The sequence below is a fragment of the Syngnathus floridae genome, chromosome 4 (genome assembly GCF_059516105.1).
Source record: "Syngnathus floridae isolate MCC-2025c chromosome 4, RoL_Sflo_1.0, whole genome shotgun sequence".
Taxonomy (NCBI): domain Eukaryota; kingdom Metazoa; phylum Chordata; class Actinopteri; order Syngnathiformes; family Syngnathidae; genus Syngnathus; species Syngnathus floridae.
The window spans coordinates 7,942,947-7,965,417 of NC_142416.1; the positions used below are offsets into that span (position 1 = coordinate 7,942,947).

The window sequence follows — 22,471 nt, forward strand, 5'->3', positions numbered from 1 at the left end:
ACAATAATGTCAGATGGAAGTTTTGTTGTCAGATGGAAGTTTTGTTTTTAGCCGGTCACTCTGGTTTCTTTTTTGTTTCGGGTACATACCTCATTTTTATTTGGGAGATCAATTTAATACTCTTAAATTATACAAACTAGTGAAGCAAAACAAAACGTTTTGGATGAATAAACGTAACAATTTTTTTAAGTGTTTATTTGACTTTTCTTACAAAGAACGACTTTTCCTGTTTTACTGATCTCATTTCATTTTCCTACGTTATAAAATGCTTGGTGCCTTTTGTTTGATGTTTTTGGATTTGTACAAACGTTCATATTGTATCGTTTTGGGTTCCTTTTTTAAAAGCACTAGATATACATCTATCCATTATTTACTCTGTTTATCGTCCCATTGTCGCAGGCGTGTTGGCGTCTATCCAATTGCCAGCAGAAGTGTTAAAGCCACAGAATTCCATTTGAATGTGCAACTTTATTGTAGCCGTGTCGCTGCTTCTGCTTCCGGTTCGAGCACGACCCCATCAACCAAACATTTCGTGGGTGTTCCGCGTACGTTTCGTCGCGCCTATTACGTTCCTGACCTGCCACTCAAATCTTATTGGCCTTATGATTGGCTAGATGTTTAACACATGATTTGGATGTTACTCAAGCGACCCAACCTTCCTTACACCTTGGTCAAGATGACACAGCTGATTCCAAGTGAGTGTATCACCGTTTGGAATTCCACTATCTAATGTTATTTGCTCATATATATTCATGAAGATGTTGCTATGACAACAACAACAACAACAAAAAAGTCGTTTCCAGTTAAGGTAACGGCGTGTTGTGTTACGTAGATTGAACGTCACAGCTGCAGCAATAATGGAAAAAATGAACATCCTGGTGGCAAAATTAGATCACAGATGGATTACTTCAATTTTGAAAAAGTCTTGGATAGCAATGGCCTCCAAGGTAAAGACAAATCTGTTTTTGTTATTGGTGCCACTGTTTAATAGCCTTTTTATATTGATATGCAAATGCTAAACTGAGCATGACGTTTTTCTATTTCTGACGTAGTTTAATTACGTATTAATCCTAAATGAGCGATTTTCTTTTTACTCCCATCCGTATTAGAATGCCCCTGAATCTGTAATGGTTGCGTGGTGTGTACGTCACCTTAAAGACATTAAATCTTCTGTTTGTTTGGACGAACTGGTTACGAGTTGTGAGCATGCATTCATGCACCTCGAGTATAATTCAATAATCACTCACTTATCCCGTCCTTGTTGGGGTAGATTCCATCTGACTCGTTAATCTAATGAGGACAAGCAGGAGAGAAAAAGGATGGATCATTCTAAAAGTTTTGTCAGTAAAAGAAGTATGCACAACTGTCATCAGGTCCATCTCTCCACAATTCCTCCTCAACCGGTCATCCCCTCAAAGAAACCTTTCAAAGTGGATCTTGTCGGTGGGAAGCGTTACGCTTGGTGCACCTGTGGACACAGCAAGAAACAGGTACAAGCCACGTGTAACTATTTATATATTATACAAGTGCACTTTCTCTTATTCCATTTTTTTTCTAGACCGTTTATTCTGTTAGGAAAGACAAGGTAACAAAATTCGCAAAGGAATGCTGAGAGTTATTGTTCTAATATATGGTCTGGTTACTGTAGTTGGAGCCATATCATGCAAAATTAACTTTTTTCAGCTTTTAGCCATGTTAAAATGCTAATTCCTTACCCAAAACACCCCCAAAGTAGTGCTTTTCTTTAATCACTCATCAACTCAAAAGTCTGCATTTTAAGAAGGGAATTTAGTCAAATATACCAAGATTGTTTTGATCCAAGGGAATGACCGGGTCATCACATTATGATGTCACAAAGTGATTATTTCATTCTTTGATCTTTCAGCCTTTCTGTGATGGAGCACACAAGAGCAAAGCCCCGGGCTTGTCCCCACTACGCTTTGTCCCGGAAAAAGATGTCACAGTTTGGCTGTGTGGCTGTAAATACACTAACAACCGTCCATACTGCGATGGCACGCACAAGCAGGACTTCATCATGTCTGCCCCGCTGCATGAACAGACCTGATAGTTCAAATGGGCCTTGTTCCCAGAAGGACTGTTTGGCTTAACTGTGTCCAACCTCAGTGGCGATTTAGAACAATGGCCTGTGGTTGTAAATTCAGAACATGTTATACATACTTATGATTGTGATAGAACTGTTAAAAGAACGGTTAAATGTTTTTTTTTAATTGAAAGCTCACTTTAGAGATATAGATAAGAGTCAAAATAAATGTTTTAAGAAAACTCCCAGCATTGAACTTTTATTTCACAGTATGATTCACAACTTCTTGCTGTTCTCAGAAAATTATTAATTGGACACTGTTGGAAAAAAACCGAAGTAGTACACATTTTATTGACCTAAAACATGCACATATGGCTGTTTTTTAAAGCATTGTTTTGTTGAACGGAAACATACGGAATGCTGAGTTTTATGAAACAACATACATGTTCATGTATTCAAATCCCTTTTGAGTTCTGACATAAGACAAAATTACGGCAGTCTGACGCGCGCGCGCACACACAAGCGAGTGTGGGAGTGCTTAAAAAGTGAAAGCTCCTTCTCATGGTGGCAAATACTTGTTGGTTTGAACTTGTGGCCAGAGTCAAGGAAAGTGCATCAACAGTTTTTGTCATGAGAGTCATGTGTTAACTTCTTGCTTATATTGGACACTTATACAGCAGTTATTGAATGATAAGGCAAGAATCGCTCTATTTTTTTTTACCTTTATATTCGAATGGTGCAGTTATTTCAACTGCAATGCTCTCCTTCAATTTTTACAGAACCCAAATCAATGTACAACTTGAACGGTGGAAATGAAACAACCACTGCATATACAATACAAAATGATTACAATGTCTTGTATAAAAGATACGTTTATACATATGTACGCACACATGCCCACACTCGATACACACTGTACAGTCTATGTGTGCAGTGTTCTAGTCTAATGCACTCACGTGCATGTATCTATTTGGCTGCCACTCGAGTCTGTCATGTTTAAAGATGAAAACTGTCTCTTAAGTCCAAAAGGAACCAGGCTCCAGTTTGTATTTTTTGCTCCGTAGAAAGAAGGGAGCAATCCAAATACTGTCCTCCCTCATTATCATACACAGCAGACATTAGGTTGTAGGCGGCATCCCACTTTTTTCTCCTCCCCTGGCATCCTCTTTGCTGGCCGCCGAGCTTGTGCCGTTGACGGTCACCTTCCGAGCGGAGCCTCCCTGTTTAGAGGAGAGAGCGTGTCGCTGAGTGTTGTTGGGCACAGTAGTACCGTTGGAGTTCTGGATGGTGGGAGAGAGGCTGTGAGGCGCAGGACAGGATTGCGTGGAGGCTCGGGGTAGCGGCGCTGAAGCAGGACTGTGGACTTTGTCGCTTTGGGAATCGCTCTCTGAGGTTGGGCTGGTGTTGATGCCATCAGAATGGCCCTGGACGGCAGACTGAGACGGCCTCCTACGCTTCCTAGTGGGCTTGACCAGGTACTGCAGGGGAATGGGCCCAGTCTGCACACAGGTATACATTTGATTGCTCAGATTCACTTGGAAGTAAAGAGGTCCAATCTCAATCCTTTACTAGTATTTGCTTATGAACAACTACATATCTATTTGTTACTGGGAAAAAAAAATCTTAATTTCCATTCTAGACATTTGCTGTTGAATTGCAAAATCTTTTGCATATATCCAATGAATGCAAGTAAACGTGACCTTCCTTAGTATTAATTAGGCTGAGTAGCAGCTAATGAAGCAAAGTGGCCAATATATGTACATACATATATTTTTTATGGCTAAATTCAGCTGCAGCAGTTTTAAATAGGGTGTGCTTTGTAGTTTAGAAATTACAGCCTTGCATGGAGGACCATTTAAAAAAAATGACTGAAATTCCAGTACATAAAGGTGAACATTGAAGGCAAAGGAAAAAAAAAAAGAAATGTGACATGTCACTAGGGATGTACCGATACCACTTTTATAAAAACTGATACAACTACGAGTACATTTTGATTACAGTACTTGCCAATACGAGTACGAGTTGCATTGTCTTTAAAAATATGAAAAATATAATTCAACCAAACTTAAATGTTATTTTTCAATTCAATAAGCAGCAAATGTTACAGTTGTAAACTATTTTTATAGTTGTTTAACAGTCAACATTAAATGGCTCACTTCTTTTACTTTCAAATATACTTCTAAAACTATAAAAACATTTTAAGAACGCCGCTTCTACATAAATAACTTAAATTCTTTGGTTGAAGTTTACCAGCAAAAAATAAATAATAATAAAAATGACATCAACTTAAGTTTGAGAACTGCATCATCAGATACAGTCACTATAGCCTGACTTGTGTGAGAGCCGCTAAATTGTCTTGCATGCAATTTACCGTCAATCCACTGTGCTATCAAACTGACACAGGGCTAACACTACTTGTCCGTCCATAGTGAAGCTAAGGGTAGTAACTCCTTGCAGCAAGTCAGTAATGTGCCTTTTTACATTCTTGTGCACCTTTGGTAAAACACGGTCTATAATGTGGCGGCTAGGTTTTTCATACCGTGGCTCAAGTTCACTCAAAAGATGCCTAAAGCTCACATCATCCACATGCGACAGCGGTTGATCATCAAGAGCGATATATTCTGCGATCAAACTAGTAAATTTTTTTGCTCGTGCAATTGTTCGAAGACATCTTTTCTCACTTCTGCAAAGTCTATTGTAAAGTTGGTTGTTTTCTTTAAGTTCCTCTGCTGGCAAATGCTTTATACTCTGTGTCGTGGTGAGTTCTCAAATGTTTTATCAAGTTGCTGGTGTTATACTGGTGTTTGCCTTGCAAATATTACAGTCCACATTGCCTTTGACGTTCTCATTTACTTTGAAATACAGTAATCCCTCGTTTATCGCGGATGATTAGTTCCAAAAACCACCTGCGATAAGTGAAATCCACGAAGTACGGTCACCAACAAGAAGTACTGGGCAGGCTAACGAGTTAGCGGAAAGATGCTAATTCGCGATCGTGCTAACACGTGAAAACGGAACATTTGGAGCAATACTACATTGTCCTAAAGGTTAGACACGTTTCCCTTAATTTAGAAGTTTTATTTTGACTTTTAAATGTTTTTTTAATTTGGAAACAAAATCTGCAATGTAGTGAAGCCGCGATAAACGAAACGCGAAGTAGCGAGGGATCACTGTACTTTGACACAGCTGACATGACTCCAGTTGTGCGCTAGCTGAACTGTCCCTTTGCTGGAAGTCACCATGGTGATCTATGCTATGCGGTAAGGTCTCCTAACGCTGCTATAACACTAATAATGGCTGCTCATATCCACTCCCGTGTCATGAGTTTAAGTACAAACTTGTGGTATCGACTCGATACCAGTATCAGTGTATCAACCTTGTTGACCTTTTGAAATGTGTTGAATCTGCACTTTATTAATGCCTGTGTCATGCTGTGAAAGGTGGTTTTTTTTTTTTTTGGGCAGTTACCCCAGGTTGTTTTTTCTTGTTTTTTTTTTTGCAGTTTCCTCACTTTAATGTCTGATCATTAAACAAATGGACTTATCCTGGACTTGTATCCGACCGAAGTGCTCTACTGCTTATATTAAATTTAGGGGCCAATTACTTTTTAACACAGGGCCAGGTAAATTTTAGTATCCTCACTGCCTTCCCTTAACAAATAAAATCACTGTTTAAAAACTCAATTGGATGTTTACTTGAGTTATCTTTGTTTAACAATTGTCAACATTAAATTGGCAACACTGTTAAAAAAAAAAAAAAAAAAAAAAAAAAGGGCATTGGAAAGAAGACGATATACTTTTTACGGCACTGTATCTCAGTCAATAAAATACAAAGCATAAAGACTTTCTCTAACTCACCCGTCTCCATTCATAGAAGTAGGCAATGTCCATTAGCGTGTAGTAGTCTTTCAGAGGTTCATCCCCGTACAATACCTCTACCTGCAAACACACACATTAAGCAACATGAGCTGCAGAACGTCGAACCACATTAAGGTCAATCCCTGAAATAGTTGAACATACAAAGAAACTACTGCTAGATTTTTAATAACCGGCTATACCTCGTTCATCTGAGGTTGTTTTGTGCTGCTAAAATGTAGTGAGCACGCTTAATTATATTTAGCGTTATTGGGTGTTGTGGAACCGGAAAGTCTTTGCAATGAGAGGCAGAAGTTCCGCCCTGCCCCCTTAACCATCCAATCACAAAGTAAGAGCGTTGTTTTTCTGTTCTGCAGGTATAGGCGACTTGGCATACCTGGTAAGTAAGTGTGGACTGTTTACAGCTGTTAAATACCTTTAGCAAAAATGACTGTAGATGTTCTTGCAGTAATGGAGATATTGGAAACATCATGTTATATTTATATTTTAAATATATATTTGGCCATCTTCTGATGGAATCAGTGATTATCATTCTTTTTCAAATCTCATCGCTGATCGGCCCCAAAAAGCCTGATTCTGCAGTCGAATTTCAATCATGAAACAGATAATGCTCTCGGGTCATAATCAAGTCCCTTTTTAGGAGTAATCTTTTTATTTTAGATCCATGTTTTATGATTATGGTTTGACAATACATATTGGGCATTGCTTATATGTTAAATGTGTGATTACCCTGTAGTTGCTGGGTATATCCATTTTACTTCTGAGGAACTTTGCTAAGTGCATGACGGACATGGCTGCTGGGCACTGCAGGAAGCGTTTACCGTTGGACTGAGAACAAAGAAAGCACAAATCCGAGGTGAGGACCACAAAAATCAGCATGAAACAGAATGTTGGCTCAGATTTTTCGACAGTAATCCTTATGTCTAAAGTGAAACCAGGTTTTACCTTGTCTCCATCCACCTCTGCACACTGCCTCTCGGTAGTTCTGCAGGCAAATTCAGAAAATCAGTGTATAGTGTGAAACGTTGAACTTTGTTCCATTTGAACGTTGTTCCATTAAGTACATTAGAGTGACTAGCAAAAGGTGAATACTTGTTTTACAACAATGATTTACAATCACAAAAAAAAAATCTGTAGATACAACAAAACAGCAGCATTGCATCCACTGATTATATTAATACATTTTCAAATAACGGAATATCTGGCATTTTAGCAAACATATCATGTATATAAAGCGCTATCTAAGTCTGCAATTATTAATTTTCTGGGAAACATAGCTCAAACTTGGCCGGTAGTTTGTAAAAGTGACACCCAAATGTGTGGACTGACCAATAGTAGATTTGTTGTTAAATAGAAATGAATCAGTGACATTGGCGATTCCAGCTCGACGAATTTACATTTGATGCATTTCACTCGATACGGTCTCTGAAGATGGCATGGGTCAACTTTAACCTCCATCATCATTTTATTTGTCAATTGAATTGTCTAAAATTGAAATGAATCATAGGTCAAAGATGTGATTTTTTTTTTTTTTTTGTCAGTTTAAAATTTGATCTTGAAAATAAACATACACCCAAAAAAAGATCAACTCACTTGTTCCTCTCGTAGAACTGTATTGACAGACTGATGATTTCATCCTCTGCAATGTTAAACGTCTCCACCACTTCCCCTGGTTCCAGAACACGAGTCTCGGAGTAGAAATCTCGCCTCCGCTTCATCTCATCTGTGGACAGTGGATAACAACAAATCAGAGCAATGACTTCAAAGCAAGATGAAACAAAGCGTGTTTCAAAGGTGCTTTGTAACACAAAAATATGGGAGGTCTTACCTTTGAACAACCCCGGAACAAGCTTGTATACTACATCTTGGAGGGTTTTGTCAGCTCTAAATGAAAACAGTTGTTTTAATGAACAAATGTCTTAAATAAATGATAGTAATTGCTTGCTTACCTGATGCTAAGCTGTGGACATGTCTTGTGAACCTGGACGTCGCATCGAGGGCAAAATTTGTTGGTCTCCAAGAAGGCAACGATGCATGTTTTACAAACTACACAGAGAGACGAACCACAGGCAATCACGATTACTAAAACAATTTTTTACAACACAAGGTAATATTTTTATGCCAGCTTTGGCCCCTGAAAATGTGCACACATCTAAATGCACTGCAGTCTGCTACTAAACCACGCTAACAGCGTTGTTAAATCCTAATTACAGTACATATTGTTCTGAAAAATAATCCCGGACCTATTCATATCAAATAATCAAATAAAACGACAGAGGTGGAAAGTAAACAAGTAAAAATACTTTGTTTTCTACTTAAGTAAGGTAAAGTATTTTTACTTTATTACCAAACAAAGTAATTTTACTTTATTACCTTAAGTAGAAATTTGGGGTTTTTATACTTTAGGAGACTAATTATTTTTTAGCCTAGTTTGTACTTCTACTTATATCTGTACTTTCCGCTCCTTACACAGACAAAAAAAGCATGTTTCTTTTTTTTTTTTTTGAATCGAGTTTATCATTGTTCAACTCACTAATCCAGATAAATCGTGCAATTGTGGGACTTTTATACGTATAAACATAACGTTGTGGGATAGTGTACCTGCATGAGATGCAAACCAACAATGACGACTCGCCATACTCAAACTAGTAATGTTCCCATCAAGATTTTTGGGTTTTGGATCTGATCAGAGTTTGTTAAAACGTGCTCTTTCCGATACAGATGTGATACAGATTACTCCCCCCTCCCTTTTTTTTACTTCAACCCTAAAGCATGGAAGGAACCATATACAGACTAAAAGGATTACTTAGGTGGTGTTACTTAGAACACATTGAACAATAGTGTTTAGCTGTTTTCAACAAATTGACACTGTCAGTCCGTTTATAATAAAGAACAAAATAGTATATTTTAATCTTTTGCTTCTTAAACCCCAGCAAAACCTAAACTGTACATTGTTAAGACTTGTTGTATAGCTCCGTTAGCACTGTTCTTGTAATGTGATGTCGAGAGGGAAGTTCATACATTGGCTCCAAAAAAATCCATTAAGTCTATGACAGCTGTTAATGAAATTGCTCCATGAGAAACCATTTGCTTTACATCAATTGTGTGTCACTCTTTGATTATCGTTTGGTTGTAGTGAAAAGTAAGCCCACATAGCAGACATGTTGACATTAGGATTTAAATCAACCGTAAAGTGAGTTGATGCCACAAAAACACATGAAATGGGATCGGGCTGATCGTGTGACTAAATTCGATTCTGAGCCGGATGGGGTGCCGATACAGATACTTAATATTGGATCGGTACAGATTTAACTCAAAATATTGCAGTAATGAACATTAATACTTTTGAAACCCATGTCAAAAACAATATATCGGTAACTGAATGTGGAGTTCTTGTGCTGCTGCTCAAACTCATTCATTGCACATCCACCCTTTGTAAACTCAAAACCACCTACTAAGTTTGATTCAGTCAGCCGTTGGCTGAAGAGAAGGCTGTACAAAAAACTCAAATCACAATTATTTGGATTTCAAGTGTTTGTTACAGGATTTGAGGCATCAACATTGGATGTTTTTTTTTTCTTTCAGCCATTCAAAATATAGTTCAAAAGACAAACAGCACTTTCGTTTGACATGATTGTGGAACTCCTTATTTGGCTACGTATACTGAATCTGAAATAATTGCCAGACGCCCAAACTGCGACCACACTTTTTTTTTTTTATTTCATAGACGTGAATAAAGCATGATACTTACAGGAATGGAGACATTCTACAATGGTCGTAGCATCAACCAAGTAACCAGCACATAGTGGACAAGTGAGATGTGAATTAAGGTCTGTGATTTTAATCCTATTGGGCTGCATTTTCTCCATCTGGGAAGATCTGCAGGAGACAACAAATGGTAAATGGCATTGTTTTTGTTTGAAATCTCAGGTAGGGTAGGCGGAGGCGAGCATGCTTCATGGGACTATTGGCCATCCGTCATATCGTCAGTCCCACAGACAATGTCTGCAGCTCGTCCTTGGACTGACGAGCTGCAACAAAGAGAGCCAGCCAATCGCCGCCATAATAACTGCAAACATTGCAGCGATAAACGAAGCTTTGATGGGGTGATCCGTGCAGCTAATGCCGCCCGAGTGGTGGTGGTACACGGCAGTTGACTATTGAATAGCTCTTGTGTGGCCTCCTCTTAGTGCATCAGCTCCGCTGTTTGGCCAGAGCCCCAACAAAGAGGGAGTCCATTTGTGCGGAGCTCCGCCGTTCGAGCTAGCGGCACGACGGAACTCAACGGGCGGAAAAAAAGCCAACACTTAGTGGGCGCAGAGCTTCAGAAAATCACATTGGTACACAAAGCAGCCATCTTAAATTCACTGACAGGGCTTGTATGAGGAGGCGAACAAGAGAGGCTCAAAATGTGACACCGTGCAGAGGGAGTGCGCTGCAAGCAAACGAGCGGCGCGGTGCGTCGCGTCGCCGCGCACAATAATCTGCTGGCCGAGCTAGATTCGTACCTGATTTGACATCAACGCTTCCTTCTCCTCCCAACGAGGATCCAGATACGTTCTTAGCACTTGGTTACAATTTGCAGCAGCGCCAGAAAATGGCTTTTTTCAGCCCCGTCAGAGGACTGCCCATTTTCTATCACGTGATATTATTTTGTCGCCTCGTTCACGGGGCACACGGGGTGTCCACTCCACGGCGAGCCTGTGTGGGCCGCTCTCGCGCTGCTGACTGCTGTCTGTCTGCCAATAGTTCTACGCACGGGGGGCACCTTTGCTTGGCTTTGTAATGCTGCGTTTTTTGCTCACCAGTTTGTTTGACCATATTGCAGCTATAGTGCAGCTCACAGAATGCGCTGTAATATATGTACATTATTTATGATGTATAAACTATTCATCAGAAATAATGTACAGTACTATAGCAATTGTTTTCTTAAAATATGTTTCTCAAATAGAGAAATAATTTGATTCGGGGGGACAGTCGACTGTCGATCGTTGGTGGCCATTTGAACGCATGGTTGCTTATCAATAGCATCATTACATGTAGCAAGCAATCAAAGTTATTTATTTGGGGGGAGCCCTGCCCTCTTTGTAAGTGCCCCCCACTCCACAAGTTATTTGTTCTACTCTCTATCTCTCTATCTGCCTTGTACTGTCTATCAAATTGAATTATTTTTTTATGACACATTAACTTTGAACGACTTGATGCGTCGACTTGCATTATATGCTTCACAATACAGAATCATGTGCATTTTCGCGTATTATTTTATTTTACTTTAAGCAAATTTTGTCACGATGTTTTAGGCCCCTTGAGTTAAATGTGGGGTGAGGAGGTTCATGACTGGTGAGGGTCTGACCGTCAAGCTTTCCAAATTTAAGTACGAAACGGAGTGGCTGGCATACTTCCCATTAACAGCAATAGATGTTTCACCATTCGCAGCCTGACGTCAAAAGCTGTTAAATGTGCATAACAATTATTTTCAAAGACATAATACTTGCCAGTAAGGAACATTATTTACAGTGGTTAAGAAACAACCTGCAATGGGATGTACACTTCTGTATTAGTCATTGCAAATTCGTACTTATGAAATTGGCTACATGAATTAGATTGAGTGGTGTGCAAAATAAAAAAAAAGTAGGCTTCCCCCCCCAATATGTCACCCATGGAAAAACAACAAATAAATAAAAACAATTTTATTATAACGCTCAAGCATTTTGAATGCAGATGCTCGACAAAATAAATTTTAAAATCAAAACCTAGTTTTGAATTTATTTTTTCATAGTCTAATCTAGATTAAAATGAGCTAATTTTAGTCTAAATTAAACAATGCATTGCATTTTACTTGTAACCAAATAAATACATAAATACATACATACTTGTGAATGAAAGGATGTTTTGAGTCTTTTCAATGGCGAGATTGAGCTTTCCACGCGGCAAATTGGAATAACATGGTCGTCTCCGGTAAAATATGGAAAGGATCAAAGTGGTTTTGGTCAGAAAGCTGAGAGGTTGTCTGAAAGTTTTACCTGTACCTTTACACTCACTATTCTTGAGCTACTCAATGCGATGAGATCCGTTTTTAAGAATAATAGAATTCAGTAATCCGCATGCCCTTTTGCGCCCCCTTCAGTGTGGATAGCCGCCACAGAGCAGTGTCAGTCTCACCTCGCGCTTTATCTGCGGTTTTAAAATTAAATATGGAAACTCAAATGTTAAAATACACTAGCCTGGCTATTGAAATCAGTGCATATTACAAGTGACGTGAACGTGAATCAAGACAGAACAGGCCCATATATGTGCATAGTCAAAATAAGTAAAGGGTTGTTTCTTCCGTGTACACGTCATCACTGCTTTGAAGTAAAATCAAATTATTTATGGAACCCAAAATACAAAAGTCTCAGTGCAGGGTCTCAACAGTTCACACAGATCAAATTGGACATCAATGAGAAAAGGAAGAAACATTGAGAAGGAAACACAGAGGCAATCCTTACAAAAAGAGCAATCAATGTCCATGTGTTTTATGAACACTTTTTGAAAACTTTGCATGGGTAACCTCTGTGAGTTATAACACTTGTTCATTTTGTTGTTACTCAAGTATTTAATTCAGCAGGCAAGTTCCACATTTATATCCAGTCAATATTATTGACAAAATTATTCAAATTAAAAAAATACCATGGGGCTTGGAGGCAACATTTTTCTGAAATAGTCTTCACAAATTACAGTTGAGTTTTGAAGAGAAACAAGTTCTATTCTGAAAAGATTCAGTGTGAGGCAGTTCACACGGGAGCCTGGTGAAAGCGCTGTTGTCCAAAGCGCGAAAGACGCCATCTTGAGGAGACCCTCGGATGCAATGCTGGTTGGTGATGACTGTCAACAATTTTGGGCGCATCAGGATGAGATTACCGAGTTCAAAGTGAACCCGAGTCATATGGGTTGTGGGTTATAAATATTAGGAGAGGTGCAAGAGGAGCTCTTGGACTAATGTTCGCCGTGTGGGGTTGTTTTTAAAACGCAAAGCCCGCTATAGCCTGATGGCTGGCTAGCTGCTGTGAGGACCCGCGGCCTGTACGGGAGGAGGAAGGGTGGTGACGGCGCAAAATGCTCGACTACCCCTGACTCCCAACCAGACAGTTCCAAGACAGAGACTCGCTTCGAGTTGACCGACGAGCACAATGCACTTAGAATTTTTTTAAAGCTCATCGCTTTTCAATTTTTTTAGGGGGGTGGGGTGCTGTTTAGACGCTCCGAACGACAGTGAATGCCCTGGCGCGTGCTCTGAATTGCCAGCCCGAGACATGTCATCCAACTGCACCAGCGCAGCGCCTGTCAGCGCTAGCAAAACCAAGACGAAAAAGAAGCATTTTATAGGACAAAAAGTGAAACTGTTCCGTGCAAGCGAACCAATCCTCAGCGTTTTAATGTGGGGTGTGAATCACACGGTAACTTTTTTTTTCATTGTACTTACATCAGCTCTCGAATGGTGTGTTTATGTTGCTGTTTTGATTTAGCTGGTTTGTTAGCCACCGTTACGCCTCTGCAGAGAGGAACGACGTGAGCTCAATTCCTTTATTGATATTAGTTCTAGTGTGATGCTTGTGTGCTTCGAACACGTAAAACCGTTCATGTTGTCAGCCGCTCACAGTTGCAATGCAGTTTAACCACACTGGCGCGTGCATGTGTATGTGGTGCACCACCCTGCAGTTTAATATACAACACTAATGAGGTCGACTGCACATTTGAACTCCAAGCACGTCGTAACTTTTTGCATGTGTTACCAATGTCATGGACAGAAAGAGCTGTTGCCGAATGTGCAGGCATGGTGGGAGGGGTGTGACCGGCAAGAAGCAGGTTTCTCTTTTTCACTTCCGCTGCTGCAGAAGGAACTCGATTTGTAGTAGCCACTCACTGGACTGTGCATGCGTCATCATAGATAATGCAGGAGTTGCATCAACTATTCCAGTTCTTTCCATCATGTTTGTTTGTTGCGATTTTACTTTCCCCGCGGTCAGAGCTTGAGACGTCCTCTGTTTCACAATTTGTCAAACGCGTTCTTTACTTTTGAATACTGTGATCAATCATCACCAAAGTTTATCTTATTAAATTAATTAACGATTACCTCTGTTAGTTAAAATGGAAGAGCTTTAAATCAAAATTTTAGCTTCTCGCTAGAAAACAGATTTCTGTAGTCCTCTATGAAAGCCGGCTGATTACCTTTGTGTTGAATCAATATGAAATCGTTTTCCGGCATCATTGCCAATTCGGCTCGGTATGTGGTTAGTGGCATGACCTCGGGGGGGAAAAATGATATAGGGTGCACATCCACCACGCGTGCACAAAAAAAAAAAAAAAAAAAGCGGTTGTCAACCACTTTGTCATTTCAATTTATTACTACTTACTAGTGTTGAGTGTGACATTGCCAACTTTAGTTTAATTATAACAGGGCTCTGCCCTGTACTTAAATTAACCTCAGAGCAATTTACAAATGCTGCACTGTTCCTATTAAATACATCATTAGCCACTAAAAGAAGCAGTAGAAATCTACTACTGACCAGTGTTGTTGACAAAAAAAATCCATATTCAAATTTACAGCACTTTTGTTGAATTCCATAAGCTTGTGCACCTGTTCCTTATTTGTCCGGTTTGCATGCATCACGTTCACTTTTTGCTGAGCCAGTTGAGTCGCACAGTATGGACAACAAAGGTTACGGTTTGTCTAATAGGCGATATTCATTTTCAATCATGAAGACTTGCCTTTTTAATGTATGCAACATACTGTAAGTATATCAGTAAATGATCAAAACACAGAGTGAGGATTTTTTTTTACGGCATCTCTGATATTCAATGGGTGTGCAGGTGCCGTTTATGGGCAATTTTGATTTGTGGTGTGGGCAGGAAACCGTCAGACAGACAAGCTTTCCTCTGCTCAGCCGTAGTGGAATGCATTTTATAGCCTGAAGCTGCTAATTTTTGGTGTTTAGATTCTGGATTATGTTGGTGTAAGGAAACTTTGAACTTCTAATGTTGACAAAAAAGGATTTGTTGCATTTTATTGCACGCCTCACTCTGTCGTTTTTTTTTTATTGTTTCAGAAAGTTATGCCCGGAGATCATTTATTTTGAAATGGTGAAGTCCCGTTCCTTTGATGTTCTTCAGTGAGTGTTAAGAAAGCCATGTTTTTATGTGACAATACAGTTAATTTTACCTTTCAATGGTAGTTTCAAACAGTAAAACAGTGCTCTGGCTTGTATTTACGCCACAGGGTGAAAATGATACCCATGGAAATAATTTGGTTTAAGCCAAGGAACGTAATATCTAGCTAGAATTTGTTGTCAAATATGTTTTGTGTTTCCAGAAATCAGGTTTTGTTGAAGACACATACCGTTCAGACCTTTTTCTGTCCTCTACACGTATTGTTGTGAATTTATTCTTGCATTTTAAAGGATTTGTTCCACCATTTGTTGTCTCCCTCCAAAAGGGACAATCGTCTGGTGGCCAACTGAAGTTGAATGGTGCGGACATTGTTTTGCTGCTTCCATTTTTGGCAATGGAAATACAAAAATGAGTTGCTCTCTATTTATTGTACTTTGGTTGGAAAAAGATTTATTGCGCCTTGGATAATGTTTGTGTCATCAGAAAAAGGTTGTTTTAGTACCATGCAAATGTGCTCAATTTGACCCTTTCAGACATTTCAAATTTGGTTTTGTGCTTGATGGTTATGCCACTTTCTGAATACATTCATAGATTGACAATCTCGAGACAAAACGGAACCTCTTTGAGTTGAAATCAGATCGTCCTGCAAATGAATAATATTCTTCTCAAGTATTGTTTGAGCACAACAGCACATCCGTTGATGGCTGATTACTCTTGGTAAACGTGCGAGTTGCCTTTCCTTTTTAGCAAGGTTAATTCTATTTATTTGACTTGTTTACAGTGCTGACAAGATTTATTGGTCTCTTTCTCCCAGTTATCTGATCCACCGCTCTTTTCCTCCTTCAGATTAACGAGTTAAGTAATGTGCCTGTACCTGTAATGCTGATGCCAGATGATTTTAAAGCCTACAGTAAGATCAAAGTGGACAACCACCTATTTAACAAGTAGGTACATTCATGTTCCCGTGCTCTCATTGCCCTGATCGCACATCTGAAAAAAATTGACAAGATTGTTGCTGTAAAATATTTTCGCAATTCTTTTGTCGTGTTTGACTGCTTCTACGTATATTCTGTTGCCCTTAAAATATTCTGTAACTTTTCTTTTGTAATCCACAATTTTGTTGTTGGGAAATACAATCAAACACATGTACAGTCTGATGCCTCTCCCAAAAAAGTAGCCTGAATTTGAGTCAATTTGATTCATACCCCTCACTATGGCAATGAAAGGAAGAGATTCTTTTTCTCACAATTTAAAACAGTTCACCTGCATGCTTCTGTCATAATACACCCAAGGATTAAGATTGGAAGCACACTTTACACAGCCCATTCTTTTGTCTTGCTGAAAGTATTTGGTCACCCTGCCCGAGCCCACTTTTCCTTTGCATAATGACAAGAGGCGTAGCTGCTTGTTGAGCTGAGATGCAAGCCCCACAAAGGTGGCTTGTACACAGCTCAAAAAAATTAAAGGAACAGTATTTTTATCAGGGTATGGCATGAATTCAATTAGACCTTCCTGATAAGGTTTTGGTCAGGTACGTGGCAGAGGGCGTTGTTAATCCGTTTCAGCTGCATTGGTGTTGATGGAATTAACAACAGGTGCACTAGAGGGGCAACAACGAGATGGTCCCCAAAACAGGACTGCTTTTGTAGGTGGAGGCCATTTCAAGTTCCTCCTGTTGATCTTTTTTAACAGTTTTCCACAAGTGTTGGCTTTAGCTAGAGTCATTATCACAAATGGGAGCATGAGGGGATTTCTTAACCCTCCTGAAGTTGCGCAGATTGTCCAACTCCTCCAGAATGGCACATCCATGCGTGCTGTTGCAAGAAGATTTGATGTGTCTCCCAGGACAATCTCCAGAGCATGGAGGAGATTCCAGGAGACAGGCAGTTACTCTAGGAGAGCTGGACAGGGCCGTAGATGGTCCTCATTTCATCAGCAGGACCGATATCTGCTGCTTTGTGCTGGGAGGAACAGGTTGAGCACTGCCCGAGCCCTACAGAATGACCTCCAGCAGGCTACTGGTGTGAATGTCTCTGCCCAAACAGTCAGAAACAGACTTCACGAGGGTGGCCTCAGGGCACGACGTCCTGTAGTGTGCCCTGTGCTCCTTGCTCAGCACCGTGAAGCTCGATTGGCATTTGCCATAGAACACCAGAATTGGCAAGTCCGCCAGTGGCGCCCTGTGCTTTTCACAGATGAGAGCAGGTTTACCCTGAGCACCTGTGATAGACGTAAAAGGATCTGGAGAAGCCAAGGAGAGCGCTATGCTGCCTGCAACATCATTCAGCATGACCGGTTGGGTGGTGGGTCAGTGATGGTCTGGGCAGGCATTTCCATGGAGGGACAAACAGACCTCTACAGGCTAGAGAACGGCAGTCTGACTGCCATTAGGTATCGGGATGAAATCCTTGCACCCATGGTCAGACCCTACGCTGGTGCAGTAGGTCCTGGGTTCCTCCTGATCCACGACAATGCCCGGCCTCATGTGGCAAGAATATGCAGACAGTATCTGGAGGATGAAGGAATTGACACAATTGAATGGCCCTCACGATCACCTGATCTAAACCCGATAGAACACCTCTGGGACATAATGTTTCGGTCCATCATACGCCACCAGGTTGCTCCTCAGACTTTACAGGAGCTCACTGATGCCCTTAGACAGATCTGGGAGGACATCTCACAAGACACCATCCATCGTCTCATTAGGAGCATGCCGCAACGTTGTCAACATGCATACAAGCTTGGGGGGGCCACACAAGCTATTGAAAATAATTTTGAGTTGCAGAAATTGAATTTAGGCAAAATGGACGAGCCTGCCATATCATTTTTTCACTTAAATTTTTGGGGTGATTATATACTGAGCCCTCTGTAGGCTGAAAACTTTTATTTCCATCAAAAGATGTGCCGTCCTTTTGTTCCTGAGACATTAAACTGTCCATATCAGTATAGGTATCCCAAAAACTTTTTTCACCATTGAAATCTGATGTGTTTTCAAAGTGTTCCTTTAATTTTTTTGAGCAGTGTATTTTCTCCCATGGATTTTTTGACTTTATGTGTATATGTATATGTCGTGCAGACAGCAAACACAAATGGGTTGGGGTATCCATCAAATATATTCTTCTTATCAGACGTTAACACGAATCTGTGCGTCCGACAAAACTCAATGCGGTTTACTCCGTTTACTTTTTGCCTCCACTGCTCTGTTACGTCACAATTAAGTGAAATTTAGAATGACTTGCTCACAGGTGCATTTTTGGAAATGGGCTGCTGACAACAAATTTACTCTGTTAATTTTACACAAGGTGGCCCTCCAGACATCCAACAATTTGTACCCAAAGAATGAAAAAGTCAAATATGCTACCTTTAAATCTGGAAATGGCGTTTCCGTATCTCTCCAAAGTGGGAATGATTTCTTTCAAGAGAGGTAAATTGCAACGTATCAGACAGTGCAGGTGTGTAGTGAATGTCGAGTATTCCTCCCGTTCCATTGTGACCAAAGTCTGCTGCTTCCTTGTCACACTCACGTCAAAGTGTTGAATCTCCTTTTGAATGGGATGTTAGCAAAAGGATGCCGTAATATTCTCATCCAAAAGGCACAATTACATTTGAAAAACAATTTGTAACATTGTGCACGAGTCAGACAAAGAGGAGCAAGCATAACATTGCTTGACTGTGTGACTCTCCCTTGTCAGAGAAAACCTTCCTAGTCGCTTTAAGTTCAAAGAATATTGTCCCATGGTGTTCCGAAACCTGAGGGAGAGGTTTTCCATCGATGACCAAGACTACCAGGTAAGCGCTTAGTGACAAGTAGTAGTGTTGTAATTGGATGAGCTCCTGCCAATATGGGAGGGTTCTTTAAGGAATCCTGTCCTTTTCTCTCTCTCCCTCTCGCAGAACTCTCTGACGCGGAGTGCTCCCCTCAACAGCGACCCCCAGGGTCGTTTTGGCAATCGGTTCCTCTCCAGCTACGACCATCGATTTGTTATCAAAACTGTGTCCAGTGAGGACATCGCTGAGATGCACAACATCCTAAAAAAGTACCACCAGGTAGAATGCTTGCCGCCATGTTCTATTGTGGCAGGTATTTTGTGTTTTTTGATTGCATCCGAGAAACTACGTATTTCTCCCTTCTGAATGTGCAGCGCAAGGGGAGAAGAATATCTCTTCCTTCTGCGTCTTTGTTACCTCACTGCCACTCTTTGTCTTAGACCTTCCTCTCTATTCTCCATTTTCCACAGTTTATAGTGGAGTGTCATGGCAACACTCTGCTCCCTCAATTTCTGGGTATGTACAGGCTAACAGTGGACGGGGTGGAGACGTACATGGTAGTGACCCGGAATGTATTCAGCCATCGCCTCACTGTTCACCGCAAATACGACCTGAAGGTATTTTGGCATGTGTGCTCAATGCTAACAACAAACCTCTTCGTGGCCAACGACTTGGAAGCTGAACTATATTTTCCCTTGTTTATCTTTGTCCTTGTTCTATTATGGCTCTACTGCCATTAGTTGTGAATGTTTGGCCGACTCCCAGCTAAGAATTTCTTATATGGCATTTGCATCTTTTCACCTGCTAAATATTGTTTCTACCAAGTCAGAAGCATGCTTTTGTATCATCTATTCCCGTCATTTCTATTTATACCGCTATTTCTTCTTTCAGGGTTCCACAGTCTCAAGGGAAGCAAGCGACAAGGAAAAGGTGCATTTGATTATTACCCCAAAATGAGACAAAAATAAATGTAGGAAATTCATTTTGGATCTGTTTTTGTTGACCGCTTATTCCAATCAAGTTGGTTTGTTGTGCAGACAAAGTGGAGTTGGTTGAAAATTATACATGCACTATTTATTGTCCGCTCTCCTCAGGCAAAAGAGCTCCCCACTTTAAAAGATAACGACTTCCTGAATGAAGGCCATAAGCTGCAAATAGGAGACGACAACAAGAAGTACTTTTTGGAGAAGCTAAAACATGATGTGGAGGTAAGTGTGACTGAAGCATAACACTTTACGTCGTGAAGCAACACTGTGTAATATTGAAGGAAGGAGTGCTTTAGTCCTCTGTTTCTCAAAGAAACACACATTTGAGCTACAGCTGCGCAATTATTTTGTGGTATCAAATGGAATGTTGGATGTTTCAGTTCCTGGCCACTCTCAAGATCATGGATTACAGTCTTCTCGTGGGGATCCATGACGTGGAACGAGCAGAGCAGGAGGAGATGGATGTGGAGGCTGGTGCAGATGAAGAAGAGTATGAGAATGACGGGATGGGCGGCGGCGTACTCACTGGCTCCTTTGGCACACCACCCGACAGCCCTGGAAACCCCTTTAACTGTGCATTCTTAGGGCCCGGCGACTTTGACCCCTCTGTTGATGTTTACGCAATCAAGAGCCATGACAGTGAGCAATGTCTTTCGGATCTTTTTAATGCAGTGCACTTTTTTGCATTCCTATTTTTTGCATGTCACTTAGTGGTACCGTCGGCATGCAATTTTTTTTCTTTAGTTACCCACCGAGCTATTACATCGTAATTGAAACAGCTAGTCTTTGTTTTGAAAATACGAGTTATGTATGTATGAGTTAAGTATGAGTTACTTTTTGCCGCTAGGTGCTGTCAAGAAGGAGGTGTACTTCATGGCGATCATCGACATCCTCACACATTATGATGCGAAGAAAAAAGCTGCACACGCTGCCAAAACTGTGAAACACGGGGTGAGTGACAAGACTGTAGCACAGACACAATTGATATTAGCCATTTGGTTGCTCAAGTGTTCAACAATAATTTGCACCAATGATCAAAGGCCGTCAAATGATCTCATGGGGATGAAATGGTGATTTTTTACCAATAAACTGTGATGAAATTTTAAATGCTTAGTGTTACAGTTTAAAAAAAAAATCTAGATTCAGCACAATGTGCTTTGCTCTGTGCGTGAGTGGGAATAAGTGGTGCAAGTGCTCAGTTGTTTTCTCACATGATGTTGCCGGCTATATTGTACATTTAATGGTAAGATATTAACAAACATTGCTGGTCCTCTATTTGGTTGTAGGAAGTTGATGAAAGAATGTTATTGGCAGTATCATCTTCCAAGATTCCTTTTCATGCATTTGTCCATCTTTTGTGTTGTTTTCCAGGCAGGGGCCGAGATCTCAACGGTGAACCCCGAGCAGTACTCCAAGCGCTTCTATGAGTTCATGTCTAATATCTTGTCATAAACTCCTCTCCACTAAGCCTGCCCAGCCACAGATCTGTCACACGTGTACACATGCACGCACGCACGTACATCTATTCAGCCAAGTCTTTCTTGTCTTTCCTCACCCTCTTCAGCATCCTTAGGTCATGTTTTGAGGCTGTTACAAACCCCTTAACACAAATAATCAAACAATGCCCCCCCTCCATTAATTTTAGAAAAAACATCCTGACCACTTTGGTTTTGTTGAATTTTTGTCTAAATTATTACTCCTGTTTTCTCATCCTACCTTATCACCCTTCTCGCCAGCACAGAAACTGTCTCACTGATGCCTTGAACAAGTGTCTGCTTCAGCCATTTCTAAGCACCGTCTTCTCACTTTCTAATATGTTGTAATTCCTTTCATTTCCATAAGATGTGTACACACAAAAAAAAGACAGCACGATGTACTGTTGAGTCTTTTTCAAGCTTCTCTTTCCATATCAATAACAGACAAACAAACCTGTTGACAATTTGGAAGGAACATCTATCCATTATCCTGTTGAGGGTCACAGCAATGTTGGAGCCTTCCCCAATTTTCTTTGGGCCGTAGGCGGGGTGAACTGGTCACCAATCAAACATTAACGTACATATTGATGTGCTACAATAACTAAATGAATGCAGTTATCAAAAATGCATGGCTGATGTGCACACGAGACCCCACCAGTACGTTTAACATTGAACCACTCAACGTAACATTTAAGTGTTATAATGAATACAGGACAAACAGACAAAAAATTGGTGTTTGAATGTTACGTTTCCATATCAATTTTGAATATTTTGGAATCATAAACGTAAACTTGGTGTGAAGGTTGGTCAGAGAAAAAAAGATTAATTTAAAAAAGGGGGAATTCAGCAGAAATTATGTTTTCATAATAAGAATTTTGTTTTTTTTATATCTTGTTTACATTGATGTAGCAATTTTGTGTTTGTATACAGTATTGTTTTGTTAATGACAGACATTAGTAAAAAAGGTTACTTGAAAATGGATTCATTGCATATTAAAGGGAGTTTTATCTTGTCTGATTACTTTTTGGTTATTGGAATGCTGCATGTATAGAGCAGGACAAAACGCATGGGCCCAACAAATTATTAATTTATAAATTGCTTGGAAGAAGGAAAGGTCCCACTTGGAGCACCTGAGTGTTTCAAAGTTCAACAAAAACATAACTGTTGACCTCATGGCAA

At 40.2% G+C, this 22,471-nt stretch overlaps 3 protein-coding genes across 6 annotated transcripts; 2 read left to right on the forward strand and 1 right to left on the reverse strand.

The window, feature by feature from the left end:
- Positions 1–364: 364 nt before the first annotated feature.
- On the forward strand, positions 365–2,283 carry LOC148398706 (uncharacterized). The gene is made up of 4 exons (XM_088372741.1): positions 365–695; positions 833–947; positions 1,374–1,490; positions 1,886–2,283. Exons 2-4 carry the CDS (start codon positions 858–860, stop codon positions 2,063–2,065), a joined length of 387 nt encoding a protein of 128 aa, XP_088228867.1. The 5' UTR covers positions 365–695; positions 833–857; the 3' UTR covers positions 2,066–2,283.
- LOC148398707 (polycomb complex protein BMI-1-A-like) lies at positions 2,271–12,167 on the reverse strand. 3 transcript variants are annotated; one of them, XM_088372738.1, is made up of 9 exons: positions 11,790–12,167; positions 9,668–9,795; positions 7,866–7,962; positions 7,745–7,800; positions 7,510–7,639; positions 6,862–6,901; positions 6,646–6,744; positions 5,899–5,979; positions 2,271–3,540 (listed from the first exon to the last, which is right to left on the reverse strand). In XM_088372738.1, the coding sequence occupies exons 2-9, from the start codon at positions 9,783–9,785 to the stop codon at positions 3,160–3,162; spliced, it is 1,002 nt and encodes a 333-aa protein (XP_088228864.1). In that variant the 5' UTR covers positions 9,786–9,795; positions 11,790–12,167; the 3' UTR covers positions 2,271–3,159. The 3 variants fall into 3 exon arrangements, with proteins under 3 accessions (XP_088228864.1, XP_088228863.1, XP_088228865.1); XM_088372737.1 differs by lacking the exon at positions 11,790–12,167 and adding an exon at positions 10,425–10,646; XM_088372739.1 differs by lacking the exon at positions 11,790–12,167 and adding an exon at positions 10,289–10,310.
- Positions 12,168–12,712: 545 nt separating this feature from the next.
- LOC148398708 (phosphatidylinositol 5-phosphate 4-kinase type-2 beta-like) lies at positions 12,713–22,309 on the forward strand. 2 transcript variants are annotated; one of them, XM_088372734.1, is made up of 10 exons: positions 12,713–13,352; positions 15,910–16,007; positions 18,756–18,852; positions 18,958–19,110; positions 19,302–19,448; positions 19,723–19,761; positions 19,926–20,039; positions 20,198–20,456; positions 20,665–20,768; positions 21,189–22,309. In XM_088372734.1, exons 1-10 carry the CDS (start codon positions 13,209–13,211, stop codon positions 21,267–21,269), a joined length of 1,236 nt encoding a protein of 411 aa, XP_088228860.1. In that variant the 5' UTR covers positions 12,713–13,208; the 3' UTR covers positions 21,270–22,309. The 2 variants fall into 2 exon arrangements, with proteins under 2 accessions (XP_088228860.1, XP_088228861.1); XM_088372735.1 differs by having other exon boundaries at positions 12,745–12,769.
- The last annotated feature ends 162 nt before the right edge of the window (positions 22,310–22,471 follow it).

What these genes read in the sequence shown, in the direction of transcription:
- LOC148398707 (XM_088372738.1), bottom strand. Translation starts at nt 9,785, where the DNA reads ATGGAGAAAATGCAGCCCAATAGGATTAAAATCACAGACCTTAATTCA. An exon ending in TGTAGAATGTCTCCATTCCT is followed by an intron (nt 7,963 to 9,667) that starts GTAAGTATCATG and finishes CTCTCTGTGTAG; the next exon opens with TTTGTAAAACATGCATCGTT. An exon ending in ACTTCTATGAATGGAGACGG is followed by an intron (nt 3,541 to 5,898) that starts GTGAGTTAGAGA and finishes ACCTGTGTGCAG; the next exon opens with ACTGGGCCCATTCCCCTGCA.
- LOC148398708 (XM_088372734.1), top strand. Translation starts at nt 13,209, where the DNA reads ATGTCATCCAACTGCACCAGCGCAGCGCCTGTCAGCGCTAGCAAAACC. An exon ending in ACCGCAAATACGACCTGAAG is followed by an intron (nt 19,449 to 19,722) that starts GTATTTTGGCAT and finishes TTCTTCTTTCAG; the next exon opens with GGTTCCACAGTCTCAAGGGA. An exon ending in AGCTAAAACATGATGTGGAG is followed by an intron (nt 20,040 to 20,197) that starts GTAAGTGTGACT and finishes TGGATGTTTCAG; the next exon opens with TTCCTGGCCACTCTCAAGAT.
- LOC148398706 (XM_088372741.1), top strand. Translation starts at nt 858, where the DNA reads ATGGAAAAAATGAACATCCTGGTGGCAAAATTAGATCACAGATGGATT. An exon ending in GGATAGCAATGGCCTCCAAG is followed by an intron (nt 948 to 1,373) that starts GTAAAGACAAAT and finishes AACTGTCATCAG; the next exon opens with GTCCATCTCTCCACAATTCC. An exon ending in GTGGACACAGCAAGAAACAG is followed by an intron (nt 1,491 to 1,885) that starts GTACAAGCCACG and finishes TTGATCTTTCAG; the next exon opens with CCTTTCTGTGATGGAGCACA.